General features: G+C 59.7%; 2 protein-coding genes across 10 annotated transcripts in view; both read right to left on the bottom strand.

The window, feature by feature from the left end:
* The window catches only part of KDM4B (lysine demethylase 4B), a 115,660-nt gene extending 105,050 nt beyond the window's left edge, over positions 1–10,610 (bottom strand). For 7 of the 8 annotated variants that reach the window (XM_044752007.2, XM_070491769.1, XM_070491770.1 and 4 more), the window contains exon 1: positions 10,480–10,610. The gene's annotated coding sequence lies outside the window, so the exon portion shown is untranslated. The remainder of the gene's footprint in view (positions 1–10,479) is intronic. The other variant, XM_070491768.1, reaches the window with a different exon arrangement.
* A 4,967-nt stretch (positions 10,611–15,577) lies between these two features.
* The window catches only part of UHRF1 (ubiquitin like with PHD and ring finger domains 1), a 30,309-nt gene continuing 23,137 nt past the window's right edge, over positions 15,578–22,749 (bottom strand). For both annotated transcript variants that reach the window (XM_044752017.2, XM_044752018.2), the window contains exons 14-17: positions 21,804–21,945; positions 21,578–21,735; positions 19,737–19,841; positions 15,578–17,104 (exon numbers count right to left, since the gene is read on the bottom strand). In XM_044752017.2, coding sequence (XP_044607952.1) covers positions 16,958–17,104; positions 19,737–19,841; positions 21,578–21,735; positions 21,804–21,945 — 552 coding nt within the window. In that variant the 3' untranslated portion in view covers positions 15,578–16,957. The remainder of the gene's footprint in view (positions 17,105–19,736; positions 19,842–21,577; positions 21,736–21,803; positions 21,946–22,749) is intronic.

Here is a 22,749-nt window from a genome sequence, read left to right as displayed (position 1 = left end):
CACCCCGTGTCACAGTGGCCGCCCCAAGGGCACCTGTGCCTGAGAGGGCACCGCCGAGGGCACGAAATCCAGCCAAATGCTTTCTACCACCAGGAGCCGGTCTGCAAACGGCACAGGCCTGCCCTGAGCCCTCTGCGCCGCAGGCCTCTGGGCCAGTGGTGCCACACAAAACCCCAGGTTCGCTGGAGGAGGACAGTGGCGAGACGAGCAAAGCAGGCCATGGGACTGCATGTTCCAGCCGGGCCACCTCCGGTCCCGCCCGCCCCAGGAACACGGGCCTGCTTGCCAGTCCATTGAGCCCGGCAAACTCCACCCCCAGCACAACCCGCACAAAAAAGCTCCAGGAGAAAAAGAAACAAGCCTACTTCCAAGGCACCTTCTCACAGCCTCGACTGTCCTGAACATCCTTCTCAGCGCAAACACGGAACAGCAGCAGGAAAACCACGGGCTGTGCTTGGGCCGGCCCCCGTGGCTGAGTGGGTAAGTTGGGCGCACTCCATTTTGGTGGCCTGAGTTTGGTTCCTGGGTATGGACCTACACCACTAGTCTCAGTGGTTACTCTGTGGCGGTGGCGCACATAGAAAAACAGGAAGATGGGCAACAGATGTTAGCTCAGGGCCAATCTTCCTCAGCAAAAAAAAAAAGGGGGGGGTGATTCTGGAATGGAAAATAGTTTCAGAAACTTCTAGCAACACCACCTAGATTCATGTCAAGGAAAGACAGAAGCCCAGAGAAAAGTTGTTACTGTAATAGACTGAAGGGCACCCTAGGCCAGGCCTGCTGGAAATCAGGACATTTTGGGCCAGGTCACTCTCTGTGGGGCGTCCTGGGTGCTGTGGGGGCCCTTGAGCAGCATCCCTGGCCCCACCCACTCCAGCCAGGAGCTCCCCCTGTGTGACAACCACAGACGTCCCCAGACATGGCCCAGTGTCCCCTGGAGTGGGAACTACTTCACTGAAGGATTTTCGGGTATGAAGCAGCAGGGCCCCCCGTCACCCCACGTTGAAGACCAGGACAAAGACCCGGCCAAGGTGGGATCTGAACCCGGGCAGGCAGGGTGTGCGGGTACCTGCCTCCAGCTGCCGATGCCGCTCGGTCAGGCCTTGAGCCGAGGCCACCAGGCCGTCCGTGATTGCGGGGTGCTGCTTCCAGCGCTGCTCGCACGAGCCCCTCTCCCAGGCCGTCCCATAGCCACGCAGCACCCCACCTCCCACGGCTGCTTCCCGGGGACATCTCAGACCACAGCGTGGCCAGTGTCCCCCCACAAGGCCCTGCCCGGGCTCGGCCCAGGACCCAGCAGCCTTGCGGCCAGCGTGAGGTTCCTGCCCCCATCCAAGTCGAGAGGCGGAGGCGAGGGCCGCGGGCAGGACGGGGGCCACGGCCACCGGGGCGGACCGCCGAGCCCGGCATCCCAGAGGGAGCGGCAGCACGGAAGCTGGGGGGCTGGCTGCGGCGTCTCAAGAGCAGATGTCGGCTTTTGCTGATTCCCCGCGGCACCCCAGACAGAGGGCCCTGCGGGGTCAGCCCCTGCACCCCCCGAGGTGGGCCGCGCTGGCCTCCGGGCCGCCCGCAGCCTCCGCCTCCCCCTCCAAGCACCAGCGCATCCCCTCGCGCTCCAGCGCCTCCTCCGGCCCCAAAGCGCTCTCTCCCCACTGCGCCCCCCGTGGCAGGTCTCCCCAGCGAGAGGCGACGGACCCAGAGACGCGAACAGGCTGGGAAGGCGGGCAAGGACGGGAGGGCGTGAGGGGCCAGCCCCCGCCAGGCGCCCCGTTCACAGCATCCCCAGCCCAGCACAGCGGTCAGTCACCCAGGGACGGCGGGGCCCAAAGGACCGGCCTGGGGACGGCCAGCGCCACATGTGAAACACACAGAGGACGTCCAAGACTCACACCAAAAAGGAGCGTTAGAATCTCGGGAACAATTTCTACAGTGATGATGTTGGAACGATAACATTTTGGGGATATCGGTTTCAATAAAACGCATTATTTGAATTCACTTCATCCGTTTCTGTTCACCTCCTAACGAGGCTGTTAGAAAACTCCAGACGACACGCGGGGCTTCTCCGAGGCTCTGCTGGACGGCGCTGCCTCAGACACGACCCCGTCCACACCCGCGGCCGGTCCCCTTCAGCGGGTCAGCCATTTCCGCTCTGACACCGGGGTCGGCCACCCTTCTCAGTCTGCACACAGCGTGAGGTAGGGCCCAACTCTGTCCCTGGACATTCGGTCCGTGTCCACGCGTGTGCCTCTGTCAGGGACAGCCAGTCACCCCCCCCCCCCACCCCGTGTCACCGTCCCCACAGGGCAGACTCCACCAGAGCCGTGGGAGCAGGCGGGGCAGCAAGGAGACCACACCCCCAGCCCCCTGCCCTCCCCCGAGGGCCCACGAGGTGACCGCACCACCCCTGGGGGTCAAGGGGGCGTCTGGGGGCGGGGATCCCAGGCAGCCTCAGCTCAGTGGCTGGAAAGCTTCATGGGGGCTCCGTGGGGGCCACAGGGATGCTGAGACCCAGTCACGGCCTTCAAAGAGACAACGCGCAGCCCATCAGGGCCGGGCCAGGTGCAGCCGCCCCGTGGGGACCCCACCCAGCGCGGGCTGCAGGAAGAGGAGAGCGGAGAGTGGGTGCAAGGGCAGCCGCAGCGCCTCCTGCAGGGGAGCTGGGGCATCGTGCCTGACTCGCCAGACCTCCCGGCCTCAAAGCCCAACCCCAAACCCACGGGCCAGGCCCCCCTCTGCTGACCCCTCTCAACGCTGCACTCAGGACGTAGCCCCACAAGGGTTTCCGTGCTGTGTCTGCCCCGGGGGCCGGCCAGGTGAGCGGTCTGCACACTGCAGCCCCGGGATTCTGGAACTCTGACATGGTGTGGGGCAAGGAAAGCACAGGAAAAGGGAGAAACTCCCCAAATATCCACCAACGGATAGCGGACGATAACACAATGTGTCCATCCACCCAGTGGAATATTACGCAGCTGTGAAGAGGAGCAAGGCCCTGACACAGCTGCACGTGGACAGACCTGCACACACGACGCTCAGGGAGAGAAGCAGACACAGAAGGACACACGGCGTGTCACCCCACTGACGGGAAACGTCCAGAACAGGCCAATCCACAGACAGAGAGCGGGCTCGTGGGGGCCAGGGGCGGGGGAGGGGGTGGGGTGACTGTTTAACACACACGGGGTTTCCTTTTGGGGTAACAAAAATGTTCTGAAATTTGTTAGTGGTGATGGTTGCACAATCGTGTAAATGTTCTAAAAAGCCCTGAATTGTCCACTTTAAAAGGTTGAATTTTATGCGTTGTGAATATCTCAATAAAAAATATATTTTAAAACAAAACAGGACAAGAGCGTCTTAAGGGCGTCCTAGAACACCAGGGTCTGGGCAGCATACCGGAGCCCGCTGTCGGGCAGCTGTGGGTGGCTCTCCCCGGGGACAGGGACGACTCTGGCCCTGCGCCCACCCTCTGTCCCTCGGAGCCTGGCAAAGGGGGGCCCGGAGACACTCAAGAGACGGGGTGCTGCCCCACCCCCTGCGTGTCCTCCTCCACGTGGCCTCTCAGGACACAGCCCCCAATGTCCCCTCCACGTACCCCTGTTCCTCTGCCCCCAGCTCCCCGTCACCGTGACGACCAGGCTTGGCTCAGAGGGTGACTCTCCTGTCGCCTCCTTGACCCCCACCCGAGCCGGCCGGGGCCGCCCTGCCCTGCGCCTCCACAGGCCTGGGGTCCACCCACCCTGACCACTCTGCTCCCTGGGCCCCGCCAGCCCTCTGCTCGTGGAACCCTGTTCCACGCCTTCCACTGTGGGCCACGACCCCGTGGGCGGGAGACACTGCTCATCGGCCACCGTGAGCACCTGGCCACGCGCACACACTGACCACAACATCATCCTCCACCAGTCAGGAGCAGACGCCTTGGACGGATGGACCCGGGGCTCCAGCACACGTCCGGATGGCTCGTGTCCACCGTGAAGCCACAGCCCAGCCGGATCACGAGGACAGGCCGGATGACAAGACCCGGAGCCCGTGGGGCAGCGCCTTCCACTCAATGCAGCTCCGCCCCGGGGCTGGCAGATGACACGCGGGGCGCCTACAGGGGCCGTGTGAGGCGTCCTGAGGCCACCATGCCCCGGCTGTCCGCGACGGCCGCCTGAGCCAGACCGCGCCCACCCGCCGCAGCCCCGGCAGCGGCTGTCAGCTCTGTCTGTCCGTCCATCTGCCCAGCCATCCCTCCTGTGGGGCCTGGGCGTGCAGAGCAGCCGGCGTCGCGATGGGCGAGGGCACCGTCCTCTCCAGGGCTGCCGGGGGCCCGGCTCCCCCAACTCCCCTCTCCTCCTCGGGGGGAAGGAGCTGCACGACAGCAGGGACCCCAGAGCGAAGTTCCAGGAGCTTCCCTCGCACGGGCACCCCCTCTCCCGACTCGTGACTACGGTGACCAGAGCCTGCAGCACAGGCCGCCCCTTGCCAGTGCATGGGACTCTCCAGGAGAGCACGTGACAGCCGCAGCCAGCGGCAAGTGACGGCCCCTCCCAGGGCAGACACCCGGCCGTCCCCATCACTCACTCGGGGCGCCCGGCTAGAAGGTCAAGGGTGGTCTGCGCCGGGACCCCAGCACCAGCTCCCGGGCTGTGGCCTTCCCAAACGGGCTGCCCCCCAGGCAGGGTCCACAGCTCTGCCGGGCACGCAGATCCCTTCCACCCCACTTGTGCTCGGGGGTCCCCTGCAAGCCCCTGTCACCAGGCCACCCCTGTGCCTGCTGGTGGTGGTTCTGGATCCACCGCCAGCTCCTCAGACACGACGCATTTCTCTGCATCACGAAAGGGCGCCCACCCCCGCCCCGCACTGCCCACTACGTGCCATCGTTTGGGTCCAGCTGCAAACCCAGACGGGAAGTGGGTGCTGGGGGTACAGGCTGACAGCTGCCTACAGATGGCCTCTGCCAGCTCGCCATACGGGCTCATCTGAGAACCAGGATGCGATGACCAGCACCAGTAAACGGGGTCACATCCTGCATGGTTTGCCCTGAACCCGGGGACCCACCTGGGGCCCGGCAGCCCTCAGCGGCTTGACTCCTGATTCCTTATGCACGAAACCAACACATGAGGCCTCCATCCCAGAGCGTCACAGCCAGGGGCACAGCCCGCCCATGTGGCACAGGCGGCTTAATGCCAACTTGTCACCAAGCCCCTCGCGTCCCCCAGACCCTCGGAGGTGGGCCGAGAAGAGAGAAGAGAGAAGGAAGGAAGGAGCGATGGAGAGGCAGAGATAGGCAAAAAAAAAAAAAACAGGCCACTGTGGGAGCCAAGAAGTTCCGAGGAACCCTCTCCAGACGGCTGGCTTCAATCATCCAGAGGAGGCAGGACCGTGCGCGAACGGGACGCGTCCCCAGCAAGTCACAGCACTCCCGGCACAGGACCAGATCTATGACACAGCACCTGCCCAGCTCAGAAACCACCCGCCAGCCCGTGCACGCTCCCCGAAGCCAGGGTGCAGGAGCGACGCCAAGGACCCCTCACTGTCCACCGCCCCACAGAGCTCAACGGTCACACCCACGAAAGCCACCTCTTCCAGAGCGTTCTGAGGACTGCAGAAGCCCCTCCCAGGCCGGCAGCGCTGCGCTTGGTCAAGAGGATGGGCCGGAGGCTTACGAAACAAGATGGTTGGCAAACGGCATCTTCCTCTGAAGCCCTCAGCTTCCGCCAGGTCCACACGAACTCCTGAGGCTGCTCGGGCTCCTGAGCAACCTTGTGATGCCCGCGGCGGGTGACACACAGGGGCGAAGCATCTGCCTGGGTCACGTCCCCTCTCTGTCCTCCTTTATTAGGGAGCTGTTCTCCTGGACGGGCTCATAATTTTCTGACATTCCCTGCAGTTTTAATTTCCCTCAAAACAACCCACAACCCATTTTTTTTAAATATAAAGAATGACTCTAAATGCACTGATGTAGAAAAGAGGGATGGTCGTTCATTCATTCAACAAACGAACGTTTCCCGAACACCCACTCTGTGCCCGGAACTGTCCTAGGCGCCAGGGAGACACACCGCCACCAAGACAGACGTCATTCCTCAGGCACAGGCCTCGCTCCCCAGGGTGGGGTCTGCAAACTCTGACCACGGGGCGATTCCAGCCGCCGCCCGCTTCTGTGCAACCCGCAAGCTAAGAGCAGTTTTGGTGTTTTTTAATAGTTGGGTGGGGAAAAAAAATCAAAAGAACACAAACAGCTCATGGCACGTGAAAAGAGTCCAGAAGTCTCATTTTGGTGTCCATCAATAAAGTTTCATTGGGACATAGGCACCCTCGTTCACTTCCATACGTTTGGGCCACAAGGGCAGAGCGGAGCGGCCGGGACGGAGACCGTCCAGCCTGCAAAGCCGAAAATGGTTACTCTCTGACCCTTTACAGAAAAAGCTTCCGCCCTAGTGGACGAGAGAGACAATAAATACGAAAACGGATGAATACGTGTTTCTGATAGTGTCGAGTGCAAAGGAGAAGGGCAGGATGGAAGAGAGGGTGGCTGGGAGAGTGAGTTCAGGCAGCGTGGTCAGTGATGGCCAAGCTGAGCCGAGACATGAATGACAAGGAGCCGGCTGGGTCCAGGCGTGAGGGAACAGCATTCTGGCAGAGGGAACAGCAAGTGCAAAGGCCCTGGGGCAGGGAAGAGAAGGCAGGTAAAGCGTTTAGACTGAGGGGAGCAGGGAAGAGTGTTGGGGCAGGCAGAGAGGAGGGAGGCACAGACGACAGAGCAGAGGCCACAGGAAGGGGCCTGGCCTCTTTTCCAAGGACAACACGAAGCCACTGGAGGGTTCGGAGGAGAGGAAGGCCGTTTCTAAAGTTTTTAAAAGCTTCTCGAGGGAGCAGGAGGGAAAACCAGCAGACTAGCTGGGGACATGTGCTCTAACCAACCAGACGCTCCTCAACAGGCCTACTCAAAGCAGCGAGGAAATTCAAAGCCAATTATTCACCAGTAAGAACGGCCACAAAACCAGTTCAAGGATCCTCTCAGCCTTAGGACTCAGGTCACACAAGTTTCTTCTCCAATATTGTGGTTAAACTCACTTCATCGCACTCAAGGGTGTGTGACCAGCACCTTAACGGTCCCGCAACTGCGAGGACATTATTGCTCAGGAAGAGGCGAAGATGAGAGAAAAGAAGTGTGTCACCTTAAACCCAACTTAAAGGAGGCTGTGACACGACCTGGCGGGAAGGGGTATGGTGCCCACGTGGTGTGGACGCCTGGGCAGGGCACCTGCCGGCTCGGAGGCCGAGGACGGCCCTGGAAGGCTCCCGCAGCACGCCTGGCGGCCCCTTAGCAGGGCAGCGACGGTGGCACGGGCATGTCTGCCGGGCAGGAAAGGCAGAGGGACAGCCAGGCCGAGGAGGGTCAGCCAGACACAGTTTGCAAATGGGAGCCCCTCCCTATTAAAGGGGGGGGGAAGGGAACCAGAATTCGAGGCAGATATGGGAGGGTCACGGCCAAATATGGGGTTAAAAGTTAAGTGAGAGGGTCTCACGGGGAGAACCGTGACCCCTAGAGGACACTGTGGTTGTCACACCCAGGGGAGGTGCTGCTGACATCGAGTGGGTGGGGGCCAGGGGTGCTGCTCAACCCCCCCAGCGCCCAGAATGACCCCCATGGAAGGCCCCAGCCCGACGTGGACCGGGCACGGGGGACAGCCCGACAGAGGCCAACAGCAGCAGTGACAAGTCAGCTCCGGGCTCGAGCCACGCCCTCTGTCCCCTCTGATCGCCACCATGACTGAGGATGGGAGCTCACTGAACCCATCTGACAGATGAGGAAAGCGAGGCCCAGGGGCGGGCGGTGACCTGCGGCCTGTGTGGCGGATGGAGAGGAGGGCAGGGACCCAGGGACATGGCCAAGAACACCAGGACACAAGGGAGGCCAGGGTCAGCCTCTGCTCTGCTGTCGGGCGTCCCCAGCCAGAAGGAGGCACCCAGGGGCACTGCAGGTGCGAGCCGTGGCTGGAGGCCCCACCGGGCAGGTCTCTGGAGCAGAGCCAGGGCTCGCGGTGGCAGAGGCTGGCGGGGAGGCCCGGTGGCGCCCAGCACAGGGTGCAGAGCCCTCGGGGTCAGGCATCTGTCCCCACTCCACACGCTCTCCACCCCTCTTCCTGGCCAGGTAGTTCTTGAGCAAGTGACTGGCCCAAGGTCACACAGCTCTGACCCCTGCGCCACGCTTCCAGAGCCCGGGAAGAAAGCCAACCGGAAACGCTCCTTTGCCCACACCTCGGTCTGTCGCCACCCACCCCCTGGTGCTGCCTGCTCCCTGAGCCGGGGAGCGGCTCCACCCCGCCGTCACCGCTGGGGCCGCACGTGGGGCACCCAGATGTCCCTTTCCCCAACATACCAGGAAGCCCCTTGAAGTCAGGGACCCCCATGACCTGCCCCGGCACGCCAGGAAACAGATGGGGTCCCCAGGGCTGAGGAAAGGTGCCGGCACAGGACGGCAGGGGCAAGACACCAGCAGAGGAGGCAGAGAAATGCCGGCTCAAGACGAGGCGGAGCGGCCAGGGAGGGAGAGCGGGGTGGGAGGGCCCCCCACCGCCCCAGAGGGACTGGGGCAGGGTCTCTCCCAGGAGACAGAGGGACACAAAGGCAGGGCGGGGTCCTGATGACCCACCAGCGCTACTTTGAAGCTCCAGCATTTAACATCTCCTGAGCAGCCCGCTCCCCAAACGCGAGGATTAGGAAACAGGAGAAAATCCAGGGTGGTCAAGACCTGTGTACATTTCAAGTCTCAATGACATGCTCCTGCGCGGCACCTGACACAGGAGCCACCTGCACACGGCGCGACGCCCGGCAGCATTTGTGCAACCCCACCTCCGATCCCCCCCCCCCACCCGGGCTCCCCGAGGTGGCCGCCCCCAGGGTAGGGAGGTCTGGTCGGCTCGGGGTTCCCGCACAGACAGACGGAGCATCGAGACGTGCCAGGCGGCCAATGAGAAGCACGGAGAGCAGCCGGCGAGTTTCAGGAAGCTCGCCTCCAAGAACCACTCTAGGACTTTCACACTCTGTCCTTCAGGGACCCGAACGTGGACGGCCGAGACGGGAGGGGCTGCCCGCAGCTCTGGCAGAGGGGGCGAGAAGAGGCGGCCGGGGGAGTCGACAAACTCCCCCGACGCCTCCGAAGGAAGCTATAATTTGAGAACGAGGGGTCATCCGCTCCTGCATGGCGGCAATCAAAGCTCAGAGGAGTCAGCGAAGGAGCCCGTGTGGGGGGCTTCCTCCAGCCTGGGGCCAGTCGGGGACCCTGCTGTCACGACAGAGGGGTGGGGCAGGTGTCCTCAGACCCTAAGACAGTGCTGGCCCCCAGAGGAGGTCGTCAATCAAGGCCATGGACAGAAACAGACAGAAACACACGGGAAAGGACACAGTGTCTACACATTACAGGATCCTGGGGTGCCACCGACCACAACTACCTTTCACTAGTTTCATAACTCGCGAAACAGTTGCACCCAGAGACACCTAAATTATTACAATAAATGCATCTTCTCTCCCACCAAACAGATGGGGGACACCCAGCACCGTCCACACCTCCCCGGCCCCCAGGAAAAAACAAAACAAAACCCAAACCCCCTGTAAAACCTTCTGCATGCCCAGGTGGCCGGGTGCCCCATTCCCCCTGGTGTCATCACGCCCCCTGCGTGCAGACCCAGGCCTTGTGGATCCGGGGGACAGGGCCCTTCCAGAAGGAATCAGGGGAGGAGTAAGGGGGTGGCTGGGACAGCCCGAGGGGGTCCCCGCGGGAGCGACCCCACGGCTTCTCCGAGATGGCGAGCCGGCTGAGCGGGGGAGGGACGGGGGCGACGCGCCTGGAAGCTGCGGTGTGCATGGCAAGTGGGTACATTTTTATTCTTTCAAAAAGCCAGATTGCATGCTCCTCGGAGTGGGGTGCAGGGAGCCGGGGTGCAAGTTTGCAAGCCTCGGTGGGACGGCGGGGGGGACCCGGGGAGAGGGGTGGGGATGCAATGATGGACATCCCGGGGTGGGGGGGGCGCCCCTGGGAACCCCGAAGGGCCGGAGACGCAGGCGGGGTTGGCCCGGGCCTGGGCGCTCGCTCTCTCTTTATGATGATTCTCTCTCTTTTTTTCCGTTCGCAGGATTGCGGCGGATCCTGGGAGCCCGGGGCCGGGCCACCCACGCTGTCATCTTTTGTGCGGGGCCGACCCCGCGCGCCCCCGGCCGGCCCGGGGCGCCCCCGCCTCCCGCCCCGGCCCCGCCATTGTCCGGCCGCGCCGTCCCCGCCCGCCGCCCCCCGAGGGCGCCCCGGGCCGGCCGGTGAACGCCCCCAACCGTCCCGCGGGCCGGGACAAAGCGCGGGGCCGCGGCCCGAGCAGGCCGCGCCCGAGGCCTGGGCCTCGCGTCCCGGCGCCCGCCCGGCCGCACGCGCGCAGCCCCGGGCGCAGCGCGGGGCGACGGCGGCGGCGGCGGCGGGGCCCGCGCTCGGCCGCCTCCCCGCGGGCTCACCTGCGGCGGCGCGCGCGGCCCGGTCCGGAGCAGCGGCGCGCGCTCCCCCGCCCTCGGCGTCGCACCCCCGGGCCCCGCTCGGGCCGGGCCCCGCTCGGTCGCTGGCGGCCGAGCCCTCCGCGAGCGCCCCGGGCGGGGCTTATAAGGCCGCGCGCCAGCTCCGCCCCGGCTGCCATTGGTTGCCGAGCCCACGCCCGCGCGCCCATTGGCTGAGGCTGACAGCTCCGCCCCTCCCCTCCGCCGGGCCCATCAACACCGCACGGCCCGCCCTCCGCGCGCCTCGATTGGGCGGGCGCAGGCGCCGGCCTCGCCTCGCCATTGGCCCGCCGGCCGGGACACGCCGGCGCCCACCCACGTGCCCGCTGACCGGCTCCGTTCTCATTGGAGACGGCTCACGCCAGCCAAGGAGGCCGCGACCAATCCGACGGCGGTTGGGCCTCGGATTGACAAGGGAGCCTCGGGGACCTCCCAGCGTCCGCACGGGGGCAAGCGAGTATTGGCTTGCGGAGTGAGCCCGAGGCGCCGACTGGCTGAGGCGCTTGCCAATCACGCTGCGGGCCCCGCCCCGGTTATCAGGCGGCTGCTGAGTACGTGAGGCCCCGCACAACATCAGCACCCGGCCGGGGAGGCGCGGGGATGGGGTTCGAGACCCGTAGCCGGAACTTGGGTGCAGAGTTCCCCAATTCACCGAGTCCGGCGTTGGGAAACATTGCTCCAATGCAACCAATTTTGCAAAAGGAGAACTGAGAAACTAGAGAAATAAAAGTCAAGCAGCAAGCGCCCCTCCCCTCCCCCACGAAAAACCAAGTTCATTTCCATCACAATCAACAAAACTTTGCAAAGGGGCGAGGCCTTCGGAATGAAGATAGATGCTCTCCCTTGAGTTCTCTAAAACATAAAGGAGGGGAGGAATTTGTGCTCTCTGACCTAGGTTCAAAGCTCACTATGAATGGCCTGCAGCAAAGGGAACTCACTGGGCCTCAGTTTACCCTGTGAAATGGACATGATGGTAGGACCCCCATACACACACCCCTCTCCCGGGAATGTTAATGTGTAAGGGTTGACCATGTGGCTTCACATACTGAGCATTTAATTGAGGATTCCATTATTATCATCATCATACTATTAATTGCAAACCAGGGAGGGGGGTGGGCACGCCTTCATTTCTCTGGCAAGAGTGTAAATCGGGCGATTGGACGTTTTCTAATACCGTTTTAAGTGCGTCTACACTCTATTCCAGGAGGTTGTGTACCCTGAGACGCGCTCTGGAGCTTGCACGGTTCAAGGATGCTTGGGGCAGAGCTGAAAGCAACTGTTTCCATCCCGTGGGCCCTTAGATAAGCAACTTGTAGCACAGGGTACTCCGAAATACTTAACTATGTAGCAATTAAAAAGGCGATAATCTACCTGTTCTGTCATGGACCCCTCCCCTGAGGATGCTGTTGGGGAGCAGCAAAAGGATCCGGGATTCTGCATCCAAGAAGACATGGCGTGGAAACACACGCAGACACCAATGTCGTGTGGTTTCTAAGAGCACATAGCTGTGTCACTGCGCGGAAAAAGGCCACCCCCGAACTGAGAAAACTAACAGTCTTTGGGGAGAGAAGGAGAGACCCATGTTGGTTACAAGGGTAGTCTGTGGGGACTTGAATCCGTTCTGGGGTGTGTAAAATCCTCATGGGACCATATTCATATATTCCTCATGTAGTTAACATTTAATTGTATAAATAGGAAATGGTGACTGCCTTTGAGGAACTGCCTAACCGGTGGGAAAGACGGAAATGGAATTTGATGATGGTAATACAGCATCAAATGGGCAATAACAGGGGGCTGGCCTAGTGGTTAAGTTCGTGGAGTCTGCTTAGGCTGCCAGGGATCCGCAAGTTGGGATCCCAGGCGGGAACCTACTCATCAAGCCATGTTGTGGTGGCGTCCCACACATAAACGAGAGGAAATCCACACAGGTGTTAGCTCAGGGCTAATCTTCCTCAAGCAAAAAGAGGAAGATTGGCAACAGATGTTTGCTCAGGGCCAATCTTCCTCAGCAAAAAAAAAAGGGGGGGTGATAAGAAGGGACCCCCCCACACACACAAGCTTTTTTTTTTCTACTTCCAAGTCTGTCCTATAAGACAGTGAATTCCAGGTGTTTGTGTTTGAGACTCTGAATTTTTTTTTTTAATTAGGTCACCTAAACAGACTATCAGTTTCCTTATTTTGCTTGGGGAAACTTTTTTTAATGCCAACTCTTATGTAAAAGGCCTAACATTAACAACTGTAGAATCTAGGTGGTGGGTACATCCTGAGGGTGCCCCATACAATTCTTTCAACTTTTTCTGTTTCAAAGTCTTCATTTAAAAATGTTAGGGGAAAAAAATCTATGACGGTCATCTAATTAAAGGGCATCATATGCAAAGTGGGAAGGAGACAGTCTCTGAATTTTCAGAGGGACAAAATAAGTTGGGGAACACTCCCCACCTCGTCATGGTTTTCTATAAGTCTTCATGGACAGGTGCAGATTTCATGCAAATCACACTGGGGACGTCTCCATAAATGTCCCAATTTACAAAGACCCCTCCCACTTATGGGCGAGTTGGAGGCGTTAAAGATAAAGACGGATGGGAAGGTAGATCCTCCGAGGTGTTTAAAAAATAAAGTATTATTTTTTTAATTTTTTTTTCTTGAGGAAGATTAGCCCTGAGCTAACATCTGCTGCCAATCCACCTCTTTTTTTTTTTTTTGCTGAGGAAGACGGGCCCTGAGCTCACATCCGTGCCCATCTTCCTCTACTTTATATGTGGGATGCCTGCCATAACATGGCTTGCCAAGCCATGCCATGTCCGCACCCGGGATCCCAACCAGAGAACCCGGGGCCACCAAAGCAGGACGTGCACACTTAACCACCGTGCCACCGGGCCGGCCCCAAAATAAAGTTTTAGAAATACATTCGAGGGAGGAATTCTAACATTCTGTTTCACTCCAAGCATATGTGGCTGGACACACGGGTACTCCATTCCCCATTCGTGAGCACAGACGCACAAATCTGCATACGCCAGACCACAGCTCACGTCTGCTTGTTTACAAAGGTGCTAGACAAGGTGGCTGCTGCCCGATAAATGAACTGAAACTAATCGAAAACCAGCCACGAGGCGGTAGACACAGTGTACACAGCATGGCCCTAATTTTGTTCTTTAACGCTCTATATAAAACAAACATTTGGAGAATCATATATAAATATATACGTACCCTGGCTTTGCCACATCCTTGAGTAAGCCACTTAACCTCTCTGTGCCTCAACTGCAAAGTGGCTCTGAGTCAGAACCGATCCGAGGACGGTTTTGAGGTGGGATACTGAAGGACGAGCACACAGAGGTGGACAAATGAAGCTGGAAAATGTTCACCCTCAGGGGGGCAGGATTATGTATTTTGACTTTGATGTCATATACTCTGTTTGCAAATGTTCTAGGACTGTGTGTTAATTTTATAAGCCAGGGTGGAGGGAGAGAAGGAAAGTTTCACAATAAAAAATCAACCAGGAGGATTTAAAAATGTGGTCCATCCACACGCTGGAATATTACGCAGCCGTGAAGAGGAGCGAGGCCCTGACATGACTGCACGTGGACGGACCTGCAACACGATGCTCAGGGAGAGAAGCAGACACAGAAGGACACAAATCCACAGACAGAGAGCAGGCTCGTGGGTGTCAGGGGCTGGGGAGGGACTGCTGATGGGGATGGGGCTTCTTTTTAGGGTGATGGAATGTTCTGGAACTAGATAGAGGTGATGGTTGCACAACTCAGTGAATACACTAGAAGGCCCTTAACTGCACACTTTGAACGGGTGAGCTTTACGGCAACATGAAATATGTTTCAGTAAAGCTATTCTATGCAAATAAAAACAAATCTAGCAGGAAAGAAACGTCTAATATCACATTTCTGTACAGTGGTTTCAAACACATGTTTCTGGGTTTTACTAATTTTTAACAAGGACATTGTTCTTTAAAATGAGAGGAACATCCAAAAAGTCCACAGTCTCGACAATGAACCCGCCTCAGTGTGTTCTGGCCCCGTGTGGGGCCCACCTGGGGACATTTACGGAGTTTCTGCAGCTCCTGACGGTGGGCATCTTTTTCTGTTTTTATTCTGTGATCACACTCGACATATCTTTGAGATCTAATTCGCACAATTCGCCCCAAGTGCACAATTCAAAGGATCTTAGCACATCCACAGATGTGGGCAACCGTCACACTCAGGACGTTTCCATCACCCCAAAAAGCCCCGCACCCTGTAGCTGTCACCCCTACCCCGCCCCACTCCCCCCAGCGGAGCCCTGAGCGATCGCTAACCCGCTTCTCGCCCCTACAGCCCGAGCTGGAAATCTCTTGTGACAGACAGCCTCACGATGGTCGGCGACTGCCTTCTCTCCTGGAGCACGATGCTTTCAAGGACACACCTGACACATTTTAAGGACCAAAAGGGGCAGCCCGAGATCTGCTCCCATCATGACTTAGCCATCGGTAAAAGGCGCCAGCACCAGGTCAATGGGAGTAACAGCCTCTGCAGAAATCAGCAAACTGGCCTCACCCTCGCTCCGACTCCTGCTGGAAAGAGCATGTGGGGTGGTCGGGCCCCCACACGCTCCTGTGGCCCGATTCCCCAGGGCCCAGAGGACCCCCCCCCCATGCCCCGCTCCAGGCTCCAGCGACCCCTCAGATGCTGATGGAGTACGAGATGCCCACTGGAGGCAGAACGGATTCCGAGTGGGGGACCACTGCAGCCTCAGTTTCCTCAGATGCAGAATGGGGACAGGACTGCCCACGTTGGCAGGAATTAGGTGACCCCTGGTCCCCAGCTGGCAGGCTGGGCTTGGCCCCCTGGCTTGACTTTGCTGACTTGTCGAGCCCAACACCTGCTGAGCGGCAGGAAGAACCACCGCTGGGCCCTTTATGTGCTGGGCCTCAGTCTTCCCATCTGCACAGCAGGAGCGATGCTTTCTGCTGAGTCTGCCTTTGCGGGGGTTTTTGTGACGAGAAAATGAGATAATACGGACGAAAGTGTCTGCTGGGCTTCCGAGCGATTTGCAAATAGAAGACACGACCCAATGCATTTGTAAAAGACATTTATTCTGAGCCTAAAGTCGGGACAAAGAACATGGAACTTTCTAGAAAAAGCCTACACAGGATCGTGTTGTTTCTTCCTAATCCATTAAGAACCTAATAATAGGGAGGAAAAAAGAAAAAAAAAAAAAAACTTGTAAGACCATATCGCTCCAGTTCGTCTGCAGCTGTAGGATTTAAAATATTCCTGTTCTAGCGAGGTATGGCTGCAAACTTTGGTAGAGTTAGAAAAATTAGCAAATCATCCCCCAAAATACAAAAACAAAAAGACACAAAACCAAACGCTGAGTTATAGCTTTCTCGGGACATATACAGTAACTACAAAAAAAAATTTCATTTCGAAAAAGTGTTTATTTAATTAAAAAAAAAAATCCCCCTTGTAAATTGGCGGGTCACAAATTCAATCGAAAGGATGAGCAGAACTCGAAACCTCCCCCCAAAACACGCCCCCGGGGGGGCGGGGGAAGAACTGGGTAGACCACAGTTTGAGACTCTGGTTGGCATTTTCGACAATTCAGTGCTAAAAACAAAGAGCCCTGTGTTTAGAAAGAAAGAAAGGACCAAAGGCACTTGAACATGGCTTCGTGCGAATACTTCCATGCCCTTCCAGGTGGAACAGCGCATGGCCGCGCAGCCAGCCCCACGGAGAGGGGAGTCCAGCGGAGATGGCTCTGGGTGGCCTCGATGCTGCTCACACGGGGGCGCCCGGGGCTCTGCGTGCGGGTCTCGGGCACGAAAGCAGACGGGTCCGGTGGGGACGGCCTTGTGGCGACAGTTTTAACCGAGCTCAGCAGGACTGTCCCTCTTCCTTTAGACAAGTCACGATGGATGGCGGTGGGACCACGCGGCCAGGATGCCACCGCCAGGCAGCACCGTGCTGGGTTTTAGGCCACGTAACACCGTCGGGAAGATGCGCTCGCTGTCGCCTTTGGGGGCCAGGCCCACACACCTTGAGAAGATTGTTCTGGGCAGCCGGGCGCCCTGTTGCAGGTCGGCGGCGGGAACTTGAGACCCTGACGCTGGGGACATGAGCAGCCTTCACGCCAAGTCGTCTCTCGCTCCGTCTTCAGAAGCGAAACTGTCCTGTTGCTTTTTGCTGGCAAACCGCAAACTTCGTATTTCTTTAAAACAAAACACTGGAGGAGTCCGCCTTTCTTTCTTTCTTATTTTGAGCCATCATACAGATTCCGGAAAATTTATAGATTAAAAAACAAAACCAAACCGGACCAGGAAGACGAGGCTTTTTAGGGGGTGGAGGGAAAACTACATGTTTAAGTTAAGCCCACTAAAAACAAAACCGGGGCCGAAGACCCCCCTTGGACACGTTTTTTAAAAAAAAAACGCCCAGCAAGAAGTGCTTAAGGATCACCGTCCGTTGCCGTAGCCGGGGAAGAGATGGTTGAGAACGGCCTGCAGCGGCTGGTTCACCTGCATGGCGTAGCTGCGGCCCAGGTCATAGCGGCAGGCCGGACAGCTGAACACTTGGGCCTTGAAGGACCGGTCCAGGCAATCCTGCGAGAGAGAGAGAGCAGGCGGGTGAGAAATGCCACCCACCGTCCCGGGGATGGAGTCGGGAGCAGTCACTGACTTCTCCCAAGAGCCAGAGGTCCCTCCTGACCCTCAGTCTCACTTTCTACCACTCGCCGCACAGCCCCTCAAAGACTCCAAGTTCACCCCGGCCCCCAGGCCTTTGTACTTGCAGGTCACGCCACCTAATAAGTCTGTCCCCTGCTCTCTCGTCACTTGTGCCTCGGCTCAAGACACCTCCTCCCAGGGGCAGACAGGCCCTGGACAGGCAACGTCCCAATCAGAGCAAGAGGGAGGACGCCAGCCACGGGGCACAGGTACGCGGGCACCTGCACAGGTGTGCAGACCTGAGGATGGCATCAGGCGACTGGGCGAGGGAGCCAAATGTCAACACAGCAGACGCCTGCTGATGCCACTGCATGTCTCACCGAGGGACACAGGCTGCGGCTTTTATTTCCTATTGTTAAAAACGCCTGAGCACTTTTCTCAATATAAAATCTATAGTCTTGATTCCAGAGACAATATGTAGTTTTTTCTGCTCAGGACAATGAAGATTTGAGTCCACCTTCAAAATCAGGCCTGGGACTCCTGCATTAGTGGCAGCAGCCAAAAGGTGGAGGCAACGTGAGTGTCTGGGAATGGATGGACACACACAGTGTGGTCCGTCCACGCCCTCGAATACTACGCAGCCATGAAAAAGAAGGAGATCCGGACACCCGCTCCCACGTGGACGGACCTGGAGGACGTGATGCTCAGGGACGTGAGCCAGACACAGAAGGACACACACTGTGTGGTCCACTCACAGGAGGTCCCCAGAGGAGCCACATCCACAGAGACAGAAAGTGGATGGGGGGCCAGGGGCTGGGGGAGGGGTGGGAGTCAGTGTTTCTTGGGGACAGAGCTGCAGTTTGGGGAGATGGAAAGTTCTGGAGAGGGATGGAGGGGAGGGTTGCACAACAACGAGAAGATACCTAGTGCCCCTGAGCTGTGCAGCTAAAAATGGTGAGAGTGGTAAACTTTATGCTGTATTTTACTTGAATAAAAAATTTTTTAAGAGAAAGGGGAAAACAGCCAGGCGCTGGGACAGCCAGGTGGAGCCGTGACACCTGTCACAGGGACAGACACACAGACCAGCAGCCTCCTCCTTCACAGCATTGGCACTTTAAGGACCTGTGTGACCCCAGGACACCCGGTCCACAGCTGCAGGTGAGCCCCCGCACCTCCTGCCCGGCCTGGGACCCTCCCGCCGTGTCCCTGGAGCCAGGAGCCACCTGGGAAGCTGCTGCTCTGCCCCTTTCTGCTGGACGTGGCCGAGGCTCGGAGCGGTCGGGTGGCTTTCCAAGGCCGCGTGGCCGGGAGGGGCAGAGCCCGGGCCACTCACCCCAAAGACGCACTGTCGCCTGCCCCTGACAAGCCTCCGAGCCTCTGCTCGGGCCTCACATGGCCTCAGGGGACACGGGCATCTCCCCCCGGCCGCACAGCCAAAGGCACTCAGTCCCTCCCCCCTCAGGCAGGTGACAGGCAGTGGACGGAGAGCCCTGAAGCGAGGACGGGGGCCAGGCCAAGAGCAGAACTGGCAGCAGCTCAGAGGCCAAGGGTGACCGGGGGCGGGGACAGTCCCTTCTGAAACTGTGGGCTTGTACTGCCCACAGGTTCCTCCTGATGGCCTGTGGCCGGAAGACACCAGAGGAACCACCCACCCAGAGCAGCGCTTCCCAACTGAGCGATGCTGCCCCCAGGGGACACCAGGCCATGTCCGGGGCCGTCTGTGGCTGTCACACTGGGGGAGCTCGTGGCATCAAGTGGGTGGGGCCAGGGATGCTGCTCAGCCCCCCACAGCGCCCAGGATGGCCCCCTGGAGGATGACCTGGCCCCAGTGTCCGCAATGCCAAGGAGGAGCCCGGGTCTGGCCCCATCTCAGCCTTTCCCAATCTCTCTTTCAACCATCGTTTCCCTCCCAAGACTGACTACCGGCCGGAGCCCACAGGCCTGCCACCTGGCCCCCCTCCCCAGCCCCTCGTCCCCCACAGGCCTCGGCTGCCCCCACATGCCTGCCTGTCCAGGCTTCTGCACACGCCACCCCGCCTACCTGGGATGCTGCCCCAAGTCCCCTTCTGGTGGCAGGTTGACGCCACCTCCTCCAGGAAGCCTTCCTTCCTGCTACTCTAGGGGCGAAGCACCTCACACCTCCATCGCAGCCCACGGCCCGCTTAACAATCATTATTATCACCAGGCCAGGACTGCAGCCCGTCCTCTGCCACCCTGGACCCCAGGCTGGGCGAGCATGTCCCAGGGGGAGGCGAGACCAGTGAACAGCTGCTAAGGAAGATGGGCGACGGCAGAGGGCCGGTGTGGCTGGAGGTCACGGGGCAAGGTGACACTTAAGTTCAGGGCAGTGGGAGGGGCGAAGACTGCATCTGAGCACCAAGGGCGAGGGGCAGGCGAGCGGGGCGACGGGACCCGTGATAAAGGCCACCCTGAAAGCAGATAATGAGGCCCTGCAAAGGGCCGGGGGCCCAGGAGCCTGCGAGCGTGCGGAAGCCAAGCTGACCCACCCAAGAGGTCAGACCATCCTTCCAGAACCTTCCGCCCCGGCTCCGGCCGCCAAGCCTCTCACCTTGCATACGTTATGTTGGCACACAGTGGTGATGGGGCGGAAGACCAGCTCCTGGCAGCAGATGCACTGGAACGTCTCCTCCACTTTACTCAGGAATTTCTGAAACTGGAGGACAGCGTGTGAGCCTGGCAGGCTCCGGGCACCAGGGCGAGCGGCCGCCCCAAAGGAATCCTCCAGAAGGGCGGCTCCTCAGAAATCCCCGCCCGGGTCCCCGCACTGCACCCCCGCCCCACCCCAGCGGGCAGGAGCGCCGAGACTCCCATGTGAGGACGAGGAACTGAGGCGGCCAGGGTCACGGCCGAGGGTGTGAGGGGGACAGGGGACAGCAGGGGACGAGCTGGCGCAGGGCCCGGCCAGCATCGGGGTCAAGGCCGCGCCTTAGCAGCCCATCTCGGGACCAGAGTGCGACACCTTCAATCCTGCTCATGCCACCTGGGCACCAGGGTCCAGCAGAGGGTTAAACAGAGCCCGGTGGGGGGACCAAAGACAGGACAGACGAGGACGGAAATGCCCCTGAGCACAGGCTGTCAGAGAATGAACGCTCCAGGGAAAAGGGGACCCGAGGCACATGGGGTGGCTGAACCATGGCCCCCGAGACGGCCCCGTCCAGATCCCAGGACCTGTGGACATGTCACCTCACGAGGCAGAGGGGACTCTGCAGATGGGCTAAGTCGAGGCCCCTGGGATGGGGACGACCCTGGATTCCCGGGGCCCAGGGTCACCCCAGGGTCCTGATCAGAGGGAGGCAGAAGGGTCAGAGGCTGAGATGGAGATGCTGCGCTGCTGGCCGTGTAGAGGGAGGAAGGGGCCCCGAGCCCAGGATGCGGCACCTCTGGAAGCTGGAGGAGGAGGGACACGCTCCTCCCCTGGGGCCTCCGGGACCCGCCCTGCCCTCACCTGGGTTTGGTCCCTAAAGACTCATTGGTTACAGGAAACTCACACAGGAGAGAGACTGAGCCAGAAGGGCGATGGGGAAAGTGCCCCAGGCAGAGACCCGCGAGGGGAGGACCAGGAGGAGGAGTCCAGAGGGCAAGGGCGTCGGAAGGAACCGACAGATCACCAACGGCTCGTAGGATTTGGGTTTGACTCAGAAAGAGCCAAGGAAAGGCTGCCCCCACCAGGCAGGGACAGTGGCCAGAGGATGCTAAGCCACTCAGTGGCAGTGACTCATCAATGTTACCCCGCTCGGGGCAGGAGGATCAGAAAAAGACAGCCCTAGTTTGGCGGTTCCCCAAAAAGCCAAACACAGAATGACCACAGACCCGGCAATCCCACCTCTGGGGACAGACCCACGAGAACTGAAAGCAGGGGCTCGAAGGGATATGTGTGCGGCCGTGTTCACAGTAGCGTGAGAAACAACAGCCAAGAGGTGGAGGCAACCCGGGTGTCCATCAACGGATGATAGACCCACACAGTGTGTCCATCACAGCCTGGAATATTACGCAGCCGTGAAAAGGAAGAAAATCCTGACACCTGCTCCCACGTGGACGGACCTGGAGGACGTGATGCTCAGGGACGTGAGCCAGACACAGAGGGACACACACCGTGTGGTCCACTCACAGGAGGTCCCCAGAGGAGCCACAGCCACAGAGACAGAAAGTGGATGGGGGGCCAGGGGCTGGGGGAGGGTGGGAGTCAGTGTTTCATGAGGACAGAGCTTCAGTTTGGGGAGATGGAAAGTTCTGGAGACGGATGGAGGGGATGGCTGCACAACCATGTGAATGTGCTTCATGCCGCTGAGCTGTGCCCTTAAAATGGTTACGATGGTGAGTTTTCTGTTTTCTCTATTCTATCACAATAAAAAAAAAAACAACGGGGGCCCGCAGGCAGCGGGGGCTCACCGGGCCGTCCTTGAGCGCCTTCAGGGTCTCGGCCCACAGCTTCGCGTTGCTCCTGTCCTCCTTGATGAGGCCGTGCTGCTGGGCCGTGAGGCTGTAGGGCTCCACCTTGGTTTTCTTGGGCGTCCCTCGCGGGGACCCGGCGCCGTTCTTGCCACCTCCTGGGACGGAGCGGACAGGTGAGAGCCGGCCCCGCGCGCCTGCAGCGGCCGCCCGTGGGGACACCCACCTGCCGACTTGCTCTTCCGCTTGCCCCTCCTGGGGGACGTGAGGCCGCCCTCCTCCTCCTCCTGCGGCTCCTCCTCCTCGGCCTCCCTCTTGCTGTTCTCCTTCTCCTTCCGGGCCAGCGCCTCCAGGTAGCCCTCCGGGTACTGAGTGCGAGAGGGCGGAGCCCGGGCTGGAGCGGGGGTGGCCCTGGGGGGAACCCTAACTCCCCGCCACCTCCCTCCTACAGTCATAGCATCATCGCACCCACCCAGGCCCCACCTGAGGCCTCCACTTAACTCCAGAGCCTCAGGTGAAACGCTGAGGATCCGATCCCACAAATCAGATGGTCTGACTACCTTGATGATTTCGATTAGAGGTTGTAAATATGCCCAGCTTCGTGAGGACACAGCACTGCCACGGCCCTAAAGCAGCCACAGCCGCCCTGTGCACCGAGGAGCCTGGCTGTGCTCCAGGAGAACTTCATTTACAGATAACTGGCCCCAGGGCCTTAGCTCGGCAACCTACTCGGAGGCCTCTTGGGCTCCAGGTCCCGACAGGCCGTGTTGGACCGGAACCGCATCCCCGAGGCACCTCCGAGCTTGTCTGACTCCCCAAGGTCGCACGGAGAAACCTCCGGGCTTCCTCAGCCACATGAGGTTGCAACAAAGACTTAAGTCAGAACTGAAAACCCCACTCCCGTGGCCGCTTCTGTCCCCAGTTCCTCAGCTTCTGGAATTCCCTGTGGCACGAACACCGTGTGGAAGACGGCTCTTTGTGACCCCAGGGGGTAGGCACTGTCAGACTCTCAAGGGCAATTAAGATGCCTTAAATAGTCGCAGCACGAGTTCTCGGGGGAAAGCAAGTCCCCGTGACGAGCAGAAAGCACCATAATTACAGGGCAAAAAAGCCAGATTCCCGTGCTGGGTGAACGCCGGGACGACGGCAGATTCCGCTGCTATGAAGCCGTG

The sequence above is a fragment of the Equus asinus genome, chromosome 20 (assembly GCF_041296235.1).
Source record: "Equus asinus isolate D_3611 breed Donkey chromosome 20, EquAss-T2T_v2, whole genome shotgun sequence".
NCBI lineage: Eukaryota > Metazoa > Chordata > Mammalia > Perissodactyla > Equidae > Equus > Equus asinus.
Note: the sequence above shows the minus strand (reverse complement) of the source record. Positions and strands in the feature narration are given on the sequence as shown.